Here is a 12,294-nt window from a genome sequence, read left to right as displayed (position 1 = left end):
TTTAAAAAGTTGTGCTCTTGTATTTGTCTTCTAGTTTTGAGCCTTTAGTGGGTCATGTTTTCAGGCTTTTTTGATAATGATGCAGGCTAGAAACTTTTTTTAAATGAAAGATGAGATTCTCATATAATCACCCGAGTCCAAGAGTTGGAGCTTTAAGAAAAACACCAAATTCCACAAGACTTGTGGTAACATCATGAGAGTTGGTAACACTGTGACTGGCTCTCTATGGTTAGACACCTGAGAACATTTAACCAGAGAGAGCCTCTATACTATAGAATCTCCTTGGATTTCCAAATCAGGAGAACCTGCTAGAAGGTCTTAGGCATAAGCAGTTCAAAAAGGTAGCTAAAAATAAGAGCCTTGCATCCAAATTCTGAGACTTAAAAGGTCTAATTAACTGTAACTTTCTGCTTCTAACTTTTGAACCCAATAATGGTGATTTCTTTTTTGCAATTACAGTTATCACACAGCTGAAACAAAAGCTTGAAAAACTGCAGAACAGCAAACTTCCGGAAAGCTTTAGAGTTCCATATGACCCTGGGCTGAGAGCAGGAGCACTAGTGGTAAATATATTTGATTATTTACACATTCTTCATAGTTTGAAAATCTCTTATCTGCAAATGTGTGTGATTTACAAATCTGCCTCTTGATTTACAAATCATGTACCCAAAAGTCTTGACTTCACTTCTGCGATAAATATCCTCATTTATGGTTTTACCTCAGTTCACTTTGACAGCCCTATCTTTTCTGTGGTCTTTATGATTCTTCGCTCTCACCTTAAGCAAGTATAAGCGGAAGGCTGCTGCTTACCTCATATTCAAGGAAAAAACATGACAAAACACTAATCCTCAAACAGCAATTCTGGCTCCCCATTAATTTCAGGATCTAGTTAGAAACTGGCTTTCTTGTATCTAAAAACTTCTATAGACTTATTCCAGTCTTCTTCACTTGCTTTGTATCTGACTAGTCCTCCAGTTACTTCCCTTACCTGTGACGTATCACAGGCATCAAACCTGGGTCCATGGGTCCCCAGACAGCACTCAGGCCATGACTGCCCCCCCACAGCTCACCTGAGTAACTAGGGACAGGTTCAAGGAAGGTCTAGCTTGCAGAGGGCCCTGCCCCAAAACACTGGGGGAAACATCCAGACCCCCAACTGGCTAAGGAGCATAACATAAACCAGGAGGTAGCAACAGGAAGTTGTGTGAGCAAGTAGCGGAATCCTTGGCTGGCTGTGACTACCTCGGCTTACCTGAAGCCTGAGCCCTGCATTCCTTCCTGTTCCTGTTTCCTGCTTCCCTGCCTGCTCCTGGTTCCTGTCCTCCCATCCCAAACCCCTGTCTACTCCCAATTCCTGCTGTCCTGCTCTACTTTGGCCCCTGCTGCTCTGCCTTACCCCTGATGCTGTCCTCAGCTCTGATCCCTGGCCTACTACCTGACTTTGTCTCCAGCTCTGAACTTCAGCTTCATACCTGACATTGTCTTTGATTTTGACCCTCTGCTCTGACTATTAGGCCTGATTCCTGCTCCAACCACTAGGTTGGACTGCCCATACCCCAGTCATTGCATTACCCATCTTATACTGATCTGTCCCCTGTATCTCCCCATCATTGAGCCATTGTTGATACAAAAGTCTGCTCCTCTGCCATTTTAAAATAGCCTTTCTGTATCTCTTCAATATACCAAATTGCTGTTTTATTTCAAATCTCAGTTTAACAGTTCTTTTCATTGCCTTTTCCTTTCTCTCTGCCTCGAGTTATTACCTTATTTTTGTTAATATCATTTAATTCTGCAAAGCATTTTAGGATATAGTTTATGTGGTGGTGATACAGAAAATAATCTATTGCACAGTGTAGGAAAAAAAGCACTGATGGCTTTGTATATGCAGAAGTGTTACATTTATCCAAATGCAATAAAGGCAATCACAGTGTGGACCTTCCTTCTAACATAACTATTTCAGTCTCAATCTATTTTGTGTAAAATGGCCAGTGGTGTAAAAGTCTATTCATTCATACTTCATTAATGAAAAAGTTGTATACTGTAAATACCTAGATAGACAGTAAATGCCGGTCACTGCAACGTGATTACAGACACGTGTCTACCAAATTAAGAGGTTGATGTGGTATAACTATAGAATCAATTAAGCGGTTGATGCGCTATTTAGGTACTGTAGATCGGGGTCTCAAACACATGGCCCACGGGCCAGCTATTTCCTGCAGCCCACCAAGCAGCACACCCCCGGCCTAGCTCCAGGCCAGGGGTGGGCAAACTACAGCCCCTGGGCCAGATTGCCCCCCCAGTGGCCCCACGAGCCCTGTGCTGCTCCCTGAAGTGGCCGGCACAACGTCCCTGCAGCCTGGGGGATGGCAGAGGGTTCTGTGCGTTGCCATGGCTTCCAGGCACTGCATCTCCCATTGTCCGGGAACGGGGAACCGTGGCCAATGGGAGCTTCAGGGGAGGTACCTGGAGGTGCGGCAAGGGAGCGTAGGGAACTCTGTGCCCTGGCCTTCCCCCCCATGCCTCCCCCCAGGCCGCTGGGACATGGTTCCGGCTGCTTCCTGGAGTGGAGCGGCGCAGGGGCCAGGGCAGGCAGGCGGGCAGGGAACCTGCCCTGGTCCTGGTCCGCGCCGCTGCCACCCTGGATCCCACACCCCTCCTGCACCTCCTGGGGGAAGAATTGGGGTGGGGACTTTGGGGAAGGGGTTGGAATGGGGGCAGGGAAGGGGTGGGAAGAGGCAGGGCAGGGGCGGGGCCCCATGGAAGGGGTGGAGTGGGGACAGGGCCGGGGGCAGCGAGGGGGTGGGTGTCAGTGATGCGACCCTCGGGCCAATGCACTAGTCCTCATGAGTTTGAGACCCCCACTGTAGATAGAAGTCACAATTGGTTTGATGGCAAAGTGACATTTTTCTTTAGACACTTTGCTGCCATGACAGCATTTGATACTTTCCATATAGACTGTGAAGCTCACAACTCTACCAGCGCTTCACTAGATAAGGGAAATAATTGAGTTATAGGTGCAAATGGTGTGACATCAGAAGGCAGACAGACAGTTACTCATAGTCTATCCCTTTCTTTCATTCCTTGGACACTAAACTCAAAGTAATGTGTGAACAAAGAAATGTTTATTGTAGTGGTTACTTTAGTCCATTGTGAATTCCACTTTCCATTCAAACACATTTTTTCTATTTTCTCAAAAATTTAAAACCCTTTTGGGCTGAAATTTTCAATATTTAGTCTCTCATGCATTCTTAGCCATATATTGCATCATGTGTGTCATTACTGGGTTGGTTACTTTTCAGCAACCAATCCCTGTACAACATGCTCTGTCCATGTGCTATTCATGTGGGGCCTGATCTTTACATTCCAAGTTTATCTTGTCCATTGTCTAGCATCAGAGTGTTCCAGCTTATTTTAGCTAGCACAGACCACCTGATTCCAGGATACTGCTTGGTACGCCCCTATTTACAACTTAACTTTCCATTCATCTTCCCAATCATGCCCACTAAGAAATGAGGAAAGTTATGGCAAGCCAGGCCTACATTTCCACTCCTTTAATATTCTTGTTTTTTATGTCAGTATTTGTTTCATTTGTGTCCTATTCCACTTTTGTGTTCTTTTTCAAGTTTACTAACCAGCAACACATCGTCAAAACCACAGTAGTTGTAATAATTTGAACTACCATTAATATTAGGCTCAAACTATGAAGCAGGGGATTAAACTATGAAGCAGGAAACTTTTATACATTTTAAACATTATAAGCTTGCTCTGCCTTTAAAGCATCCTTTGGTAATTTTAACGTTGCTTTTATTTTAATGACATGAAAAACTGGTACAAAATGTAAAAATCTTTCCATTTATCACCACAAGAAATTTAGGTGTCAAACAGAACATAGGCCCATTAGTATAACATTCCTTGGGTCCGTACCAGAAGTGGTCCTGGTAAGCCACCACATAATACTTGTCATCACGAACATAGGCAGTTTTTACTTTACCAACATCCCAGCATCTCAGCTGTACCGTGCAATTTGAAGACTGTTCCCACAGAGTGAACCCACATGCTGACAACTCTTATACCTGCACATGTAAGTGCCCTCCAGGGGCAAGCAGAAGTACAAGTCTGGAGCTTTCTGGACTTTGCATTGTCTTGCAACAGTATTTGAGGAGGGAAAATAAAACTTCTTCCACACCGGACGAGTTGTAGTGCTTTTCACATTTAACTTCATGTTATTGGACCCTTGTTAAATTTCTTACCCTGTATCAATTAGTATTACATCTCTTGTACCAAATTTTTAACATTTCTGTGGTGATAAAATAGGGCAACCCTCTTTGTTGTCACTTAAGGCCTCTTTTACTTTATATAGTATGTCATTGTTTTTGCCTTTTATCTTTCATGATAAATTAACTTTATCTTGTACATTAAAAAAAAATTTACAACATCCTACATATAAAATAGTTAAAAATTCTTTATCAATACATTTTTTGCTTTGTTGATTTTCAAAATACAGTACTCTAGATGCTAATTCTGGCTGAAACCCTTGCTCATGTAACAGTTGCAGTACTTCTGCTGCTAGCTTCTGTTGATATGCTTGTTCATGTTCCCACAGCCTGTCTATGTCAAACATGGGCGACGTGTGAGCCACCCATTTGGGGACACTAGCCTTTGGCCCCACCCCTTGTGCCTGAGACCCACCCCTCTCCCAGCAGAGCCCCGAGTCCCCTACTGCAGCCACCTGCCCCGCAGCCTCAGGCCACCCTGCCCAAGCGCCCCCAGCCCAGGAGCACTGGGCGGCCCTGGCCCCAGCTGCCCTGAGTCCCAGCCCCAACCCACTTTTTGGGGAAAAGGAGCAGCCTGCCTGGGCTGGGGCCATGGGGGAAGTGGCAGGAAGCAGGAGGGAGCCTCGGGATGGAGCATGGGTGAGGCCACACCTGGCTGGGGAGGCTCAGCCTCCCCTGGTCTGTGATACCTGTCATTGATTATGTCATCTTGGTTTCAAAGTGATATAACCAGTCCCAAAAAGCTCAGCTCCCATGTCAGGATTCCTCCAGTTTTTGTTGTTTCCTGACCTTGGCAGGATTATGCATTTTAAAAGTTTACTTTTTTGTCCATGAAGTCCTTTCAATCATTTTAAACTATTTTTGACCAAACCCCTGTGACTGCAGATTGGTGAAATTCAGTAACACTGGGCACATTAATAAACTAAAATTTATTAAGCAATATGTCCTTAATTTAACCCTAAACCATTAGTTGGATTTTGTTTCAAATCTAGACTATTTCAATCTTTTATAAAATTGCTTAGTTTTCCATTTACAAAACACTTTCATATAGGTTTTTACTTTTTAATGACATTTATTTTACACTACAATTAAACAAAACTTTTGGATAAAAGCGTTAATGGTTAAGATTCATTTCTTATATTTACTGATCGTGCTTGGTACTGGGTTGATTTCTGCTTCCAAAGCGCACAGCCATCTGAAAAAGAGAAAACAACCTATTGTGGCTCCTATTTGGAGCCTTTATATGGTTTTAATTAAATAGCATGTCTTTACATTTGTTTTATCTCTCTTACGAGACACGCTGCATATACCATGGGAATTTTCCACAGTGCATCTCTCACCCTTTATTTGCCATAAGATCTTGTTAGCCATATTAATTTTTCACATCAAGTGTAACTATTTGTTTTGTGAATAAAAAGTTTCCATGTACCCCTATGAAAGCGATTGTCTGATTACTAGAGCCATCTTAAGGCTCAGTGTTCAAAACATTGCTACTCCTTTAACAACGCCTCCCATACACACCTTTGCTGTTACTCCAGAGGTGTCCCGTCTCTTTAATTTTTCATTTTCATCTTGCAGCTCTTTCAGCTGCTGATTCATTACAAGAGGATGCAGAGTCTCTCACTACTTTCCTGGTTCTGGCCATTCCTGCCACAGCCACATCCATGTGCTCTAGCCCTTATTTAAAAAGATGTTGAACTTCATAAAAACATTGAGGTAACAAAGCCAAATAACACAAGCTACATGTGCTTGGCTTGGGGGGGAGGGGGGAGGATTTAGCAAAGACTACCAGCAAGCCTTGACAGCTGCTCAAAAAGTGCCTGTCAGCGTTTGCAACTTTGAATCAAAGATTGAAATGGATTTTTAGTAGAATCTTTTAAAAGCCAATTCATTTTTGACATACAAAATAGGGTTTTACAAACCAGGAGTGTTTTGTTTAGGTCCTTAAAACCTTATGTAATTACACAAATATATTTGCGTTTCTTTTAAGTATTTTAATCAACACCACTTGTTTTGCTCTAATTATATTTTACAAATTGTACCCTGACTACATTCCCTATTTGTACATTTGGAGGCAGCCAAGTTCAAATGGAAACCCCTTATTTCTTTTTAGTGATTTTGACTAAATTGTCTGTCACTTTGCCTAAGGCAGTCCTTTACAATTGATTATTTATAGACCATTCAATGGCCATTCTCCTTCGGAATGACTGTAAAGATTCCTGGGGACAAAAGCATAGTGGTGCTAGTTGTCACCACCTGACATCCACTTGTGTAATTTGTTTGACTACCAGGGTTCCACCAGGCAAGACTGGACCAAGTTGTACTGCTGTAACCAGGTTTTGTTATCAAACCAAGCACTCTCTTTTCCCTTACTGAATGTTACGCCCAATACCTTTACTATACCAGCCTGCCTAATCCTTTAAGCACTCTAACATTTTTAACATCTGCATAAATATTCCCTTTAACTCCTCACTCTCTTTCCTTAAATCACTCACTTAGCTCCCAAAAAAGAAAAGGAGTACTTGTGGCACCTTAGAGACTAACAGATTTATTTAAGCATAAGCTTTTGTGAGCTACAGCTCACTTCATCCGATGAAGTGAGCTGTAGCTCACGAAAGCTCAGAAGTCACCTACTACAGGACAGGCCCAACAAAGAAAATAACAGAACGCCACTAGCCATCACCTTCAGCCCCCAACTAAAACCTCTCCAATGCATCATCAAGGATCTACAACCTATCCTGAAGGACGACCCATCACTCTCACAGATCTTGGGAGACAGGCCAGTCCTTGCTTACAGACAGCCCCCCAGTCTGAAGCAAATACTCACCAGCAACCACACACCACACAACAGAACCACTAACCCAGGAACCTATCCTTGCAACAAAGCCCGTTGCCAACTCTGTCCACATATCTATTCAGGGGATACCATCATAGGGCCTAATCACATCAGCCACACTATCAGAGGCTCGTTCACCTGCGCATCTACCAATGTGATATATGCCATCATGTGCCAGCAATGCCCCTCTGCCATGTACATTGGCCAAACTGGACAGTCTCTATGTAAAAGAATGAATGGACACAAATCCAGACGTCAAGAATTATAACATTCAAAAACCAGTTGGAGAACACTTCAGTCTCTCCGGTCACTCGATTACAGACCTGAGGGTGGCTATCCTTCAACAAAAAAGCTTCAAAAACAGACTCCAACGAGAGACTGCTGAATTGGAATTAATTTGCAAACTGGATACAATTAACTTAGGCTTGAATAGAGACTGGGAATGGATGAGTCATTACACAAAGACAGGTTTCAGAGTAGCAGCCGTGTTAGTCTGTATTCGCAAAAAGAAAAGGAGTACCCGTGGCACCTTAGAGACTAACAAATTTATTAGAGCATAAGCTTTCGTGAGCTACAGCTCACTTCAGCGGATGAAGTGAGCTGTAGCTCACGAAAGCTTATGCTCTAATAAATTTGTTAGTCTCTAAGGTGCCACGGGTACTCCTTTTCTCATTACACAAAGTAAAACTATTTCCCCATGTTATTTCTCCCCCCCATCCCACCCCCCACTGTTCCTCAGATATTCTTGTTAACTGCTGGAAATAGCCTACCTTGCTTGTCACCATGAAAGGTTTTCTTCCTTTCCCCCCCTGCTGCTGGTGATGGCTTATCTTAAGTGATCACTCTCCTTACAGTGTGTATGATAAACCCATTGTTTCATGTTCTCTGTGTGTGTATATCAATCTCCCCTCTGTTTTTTCCACCAAATGCATCCGATGAAGTGAGCTGTAGCTCACGAAAGCTTATGCTCTAATAAATTTGTTAGTCTCTAAGGTGCCACAAGTACTCCTTTTCTTTTGCGAATACAGACTAACATGGCTGCTACTCTGAAACCTGTCATTAGTTCCCAAAGTGACACATTTCTCAGCCAATTTCTCTTCCTGAATCTGATCTGATCTTTGTGCTTGTTTGCATTCATTCTTTAGCTACAATTACTATTCTCTTCATGGTCTCCCATTGGTCTTATTCTTTAAAGTTTCAGTGGCATTCAACATATACCTTTGTCGTGCTCTGCCAGGCATTCCTTTCTATAGGAATCCAAAGTAGCTCCCTCTATTCCCTGTATGTTACTTAAATTCTCTTTAGGAGAGACTTCTGTATAATAATTGAATATGGTTTTTTGTTTCTTTTTCTTGCATTTCTTGTCTATTTATTGGAGTTCCTTGTCTACCTGTTTCCAGTCTCCCCTGTAATTTCTTTGCGGGAGTCCATAGGGACCTCCTTTAGATCTAATCCACTCCTCCAGTGCCCCAGAAACCTGAAATTTACATCCTCCCATGCCATTGCTAAACTTCTGGGTTGTGATCCTTGCAAGTGAAGCTACATATGTAATAAACTATACATTACCTGCTCCAGACGAATTGAATCCGAGTCACTGAACCCCTATATTGGTGTTTTCCTGAGACCTCTTCCACTCAGTTCCCCAAGAACTCAGTTCAACTCCAGTCTCTTCACTCAGGTTCCTTTCTATGGCATACAGCAAAGCTATGTTGATGACAAGTGCAGGGGGTGGGTATATTATAGGGCATACCACACATCTGAAGTTACACAGCAAAACTTTACCTTATACGTACACATTTTCACTAACACAAACTACATATGCATTCTTAGCCATACATTGCATCATATGCGTCATGATTGGCTTGATTACTTTTCAGGAACCAATCCCTGTACAAAAAGAAAAGGAGTACTTGTGGCACCTTAGAGACTAACAAATTTATTAGAGCATAAGCTTTCGTGAGCTACAGCTTACTTCATTGGATGCATTTGGTGGAAAAAACAGAGGAGAGATTTATATACACACACACAAAGAACATGAAACAATGGGTTTATCATACACACTGTAAGGAGAGTGATCACTTAAGATAAGCCATCACCAGCAGCAGGGGGGAGAAAGGAGGAAAACCTTTCATGGTGACAAGCAAGGTAGGCTAATTCCAGCAGTTAACAAGAATATCAGAGGAACAGTGGGGGGTGGGGTGGGAGGGAGAAATACCATGGGGAAATAGTTTTACTTTGTGTAATGACCCATCCACTCCCAGTCTCTATTCAAGCCTAAGTTAATTGTATCCAGTTTGCAAATTAATTCCAATTCAGCAGTCTCTCGTTGGAGTCTGTTTTTGAAGCTTTTTTGTTGAAGGATAGCCACTCTTAGGTCTGTGATCGAGTGACCAGAGAGATTGAAGTGTTCTCCAACTGGTTTTTGAATGTTATAATTCTTGACGTCTGATTTGTGTCATTTATAACATTTGTGTGTTTATAAGGTGCCACAAGTACTCCTTTTCTTTTTGCGAATACAGACTAACACGGCTGCTACTCTGAAATCTGATATTCTTGTTAACTGCTGGAATTAGCCTACCTTGCTCGTCACCATGAAAGGTTTTCCTCCTCCCCCCCCTCACCCCCCCCCCCGCTGCTGGTGATGGCTTATCTTAAGTGATCGCTCTCCTTACAGTGTGTATGATAAACCCATTGTTTCATGTTCTCTGTGTGTGTGTATATAAATCTCTCCTCTGTTTTTTCCACCAAATGCATCCGATGAAGTGAGCTGTAGCTCACGAAAGCTTATGCTCTAATAAATTTGTTAGTCTCTAAGGTGCCACAAGTACTCCTTTTCTTTTTGCGAATACAGACTAACACGGCTGCTACTCTAATCCCTGTACAGCATGCTCTGTCCATGTGGTGTTTATGTGGAGCCAGATCTTTACATCCCAGGTTTATCTTGTCCCTTGAGACTTGATACAGATGTGTCCTTACAATTGATTTAGCTTCAGATGCCCTCAAAGATGTAATTTTCTTGTTCAAAGTGTGTTCATGGTTTTTAAAATACCATGTTTCACTGATGTTTAAAATAGAATCAAACAGAATCCAGAGACATAGGACCCAGTTCACTCAGAATGAAATCCATAGGAGTCATATTTGGGGGGAGAGGGGAATTAAATTTGTGTTTCTACTCTGCAAAGTAACAGTAAAACTGCTATTGTGGGTTTCCATGCTTATTGTCTCCCTGTGATTTCAGAATCTCATATTGTTGGTTCACAGTTCAGAAGATGATGCTGTTTGTTTTTTAATGGCCAATTCTATAAATTTAGCCTGTGCTCTGAGTCAAGCTGGGTTCTTTCCAGCTCATGCACCATCACTAGTATTAAAAGTTCTGAAAGCTAAATTAGGCCTTCTCTGGCAACTGAATAACACCTTTCTCCCCCAACCTTTAAATGTGTTTCCACAGGCATAACTGATTGGAATTTTGTAAACAATGTGGTGTTGATGCATAAAAAGGAATAGAATCTGCAGCTAATTCTATGTTAGCTGTGTTGACTCTGCTGTGCCAACAGGAGTAAAAAGCTTAGACATGAATTCGTCTTTTACAGATTGAAAAATGCAAAGTAATGGCATCCAAGAAAAAGCCACTTTGGCTTGAATTTAAATGTGCAGACCCCACAGCCCTATCAAATGAAACCATAGGCATTATCTTCAAACATGGAGATGACCTTCGCCAGGATATGCTTATTTTACAGGTATGATTGCTAAACTGCTATGTGATATGTATAAGAGCCATCTGAATAAAGTATTGTTGGAAAAAAACCCAACCTTTTCCTGTCATACATGTATGTAAATTGTATTTATGGTACACTTGAAACATGAACTTATTATTTATTAAACCATACTATGGTACTGCTTAGAGACCCCAACCAGGACTAGGGCCTCATTTTTTTTAATGTCATATTGGTGCTTTATGACAGGTTTCAGAGTAGCAGCCGTGTTAGTCTGTATTCGCAAAAAGAAAAGGAGTTCCCGTGGCACCTTAGAGACTAACAAATTTATTAGAGCATAAGCTTTCGTGAGCTACAGCTCACTTCATCGGATGCATTTGGTGGATAAAGCAGAGGAGAGATTTATATACACACACACAGAGAACATGAAACAATGGGTTTATCATACACACTGTAAGGAGAGTGATCACTTAAGATAAGCCATCACCAGCAGCAGGGGGGGAAAGGAGGAAAACCTTTCATGGTGACAAGCAAGGTAGGCTAATTCCAGCAGTTAACAAGAATATCAGAGGAACAGTGGGGGGGGGGGGTGGGGGGGTGGGGGGGGAGGGAGAAATACCATGGGGAAATAGTTTTACTTTGTGTAATGACTCATCCATTCCCAGTCTCTATTCAAGCCTAAGTTAATTGTATCCAGTTTGCAAATTAATTCCAATTCAGCAGTCTCTCGTTGGAGTCTGTTTTTGAAGCTTTTTTGTTGAAGTATAGCCACTCTTAGGTCTGTGATCGAGTGACCAGAGAGATTGAAGTGTTCTCCAACTGGTTTTTGAACACTTCAATCTCTCTGGTCACTCGATCACAGACCTAAGAGTGGCTATACTTCAACAAAAAAGCTTCAAAAACAGACTCCAACGAGAGACTGCTGAATTGGAATTAATTTGCAAACTGGATACAATTAACTTAGGCTTGAATAGAGACTGGGAATGGATGAGTCATTACACAAAGTAAAACTATTTCCCCATGGTATTTCTCCCTCCCACCCCACCCCCCCACTGTTCCTCTGATATTCTTGTTAACTGCTGGAATTAGCCTACCTTGCTTGTCACCATGAAAGGTTTTCCTCCTCCTCCCCCCCCCCCCCCCCCCCCCCCCCGCTGCTGGTGATGGCTTATCTTAAGTGATCACTCTCCTTACAGTGTGTATGATAAACCCATTGTTTCATGTTCTCTGTGTGTGTGTATATAAATCTCTCCTCTGCTTTTTCCACCAAATGCATCCGATGAAGTGAGCTGTAGCTCACGAAAGCTTATGCTCTAATAAATTTGTTAGTCTCTAAGGTGCCACAGGTACTCCTTTTCTTGGTGCTTTATATCACCTTTGCACCTCGTTCCCCCTGTCCTATTCCTCCTGCATGCATTTGGCTAGATGGTAGAATTGAGACTGAGTTTCTTTCATAAATTTCACACCTTAA

At 42.3% G+C, this 12,294-nt stretch overlaps 1 protein-coding gene across 2 annotated transcripts in view; it reads left to right on the top strand.

Annotated features, from left to right (window-relative positions):
• PIK3CG (phosphatidylinositol-4,5-bisphosphate 3-kinase catalytic subunit gamma) overlaps window positions 1-12,294 on the top strand; it is a 55,446-nt gene that overhangs the window by 26,777 nt on the left and 16,375 nt on the right. For both annotated transcript variants that reach the window (XM_038398662.2, XM_038398679.2), the window contains exons 5-6: window positions 460-563; window positions 10,701-10,847. In XM_038398662.2, the coding sequence (XP_038254590.1) occupies window positions 460-563; window positions 10,701-10,847 (251 nt within the window). The remainder of the gene's footprint in view (window positions 1-459; window positions 564-10,700; window positions 10,848-12,294) is intronic.

This window comes from Dermochelys coriacea, chromosome 1 (genome assembly GCF_009764565.3).
Source record: "Dermochelys coriacea isolate rDerCor1 chromosome 1, rDerCor1.pri.v4, whole genome shotgun sequence".
Classification (NCBI taxonomy): Eukaryota; Metazoa; Chordata; order Testudines; family Dermochelyidae; genus Dermochelys; species Dermochelys coriacea.
This window is presented reverse-complemented; position numbering and strand designations above follow the sequence as displayed.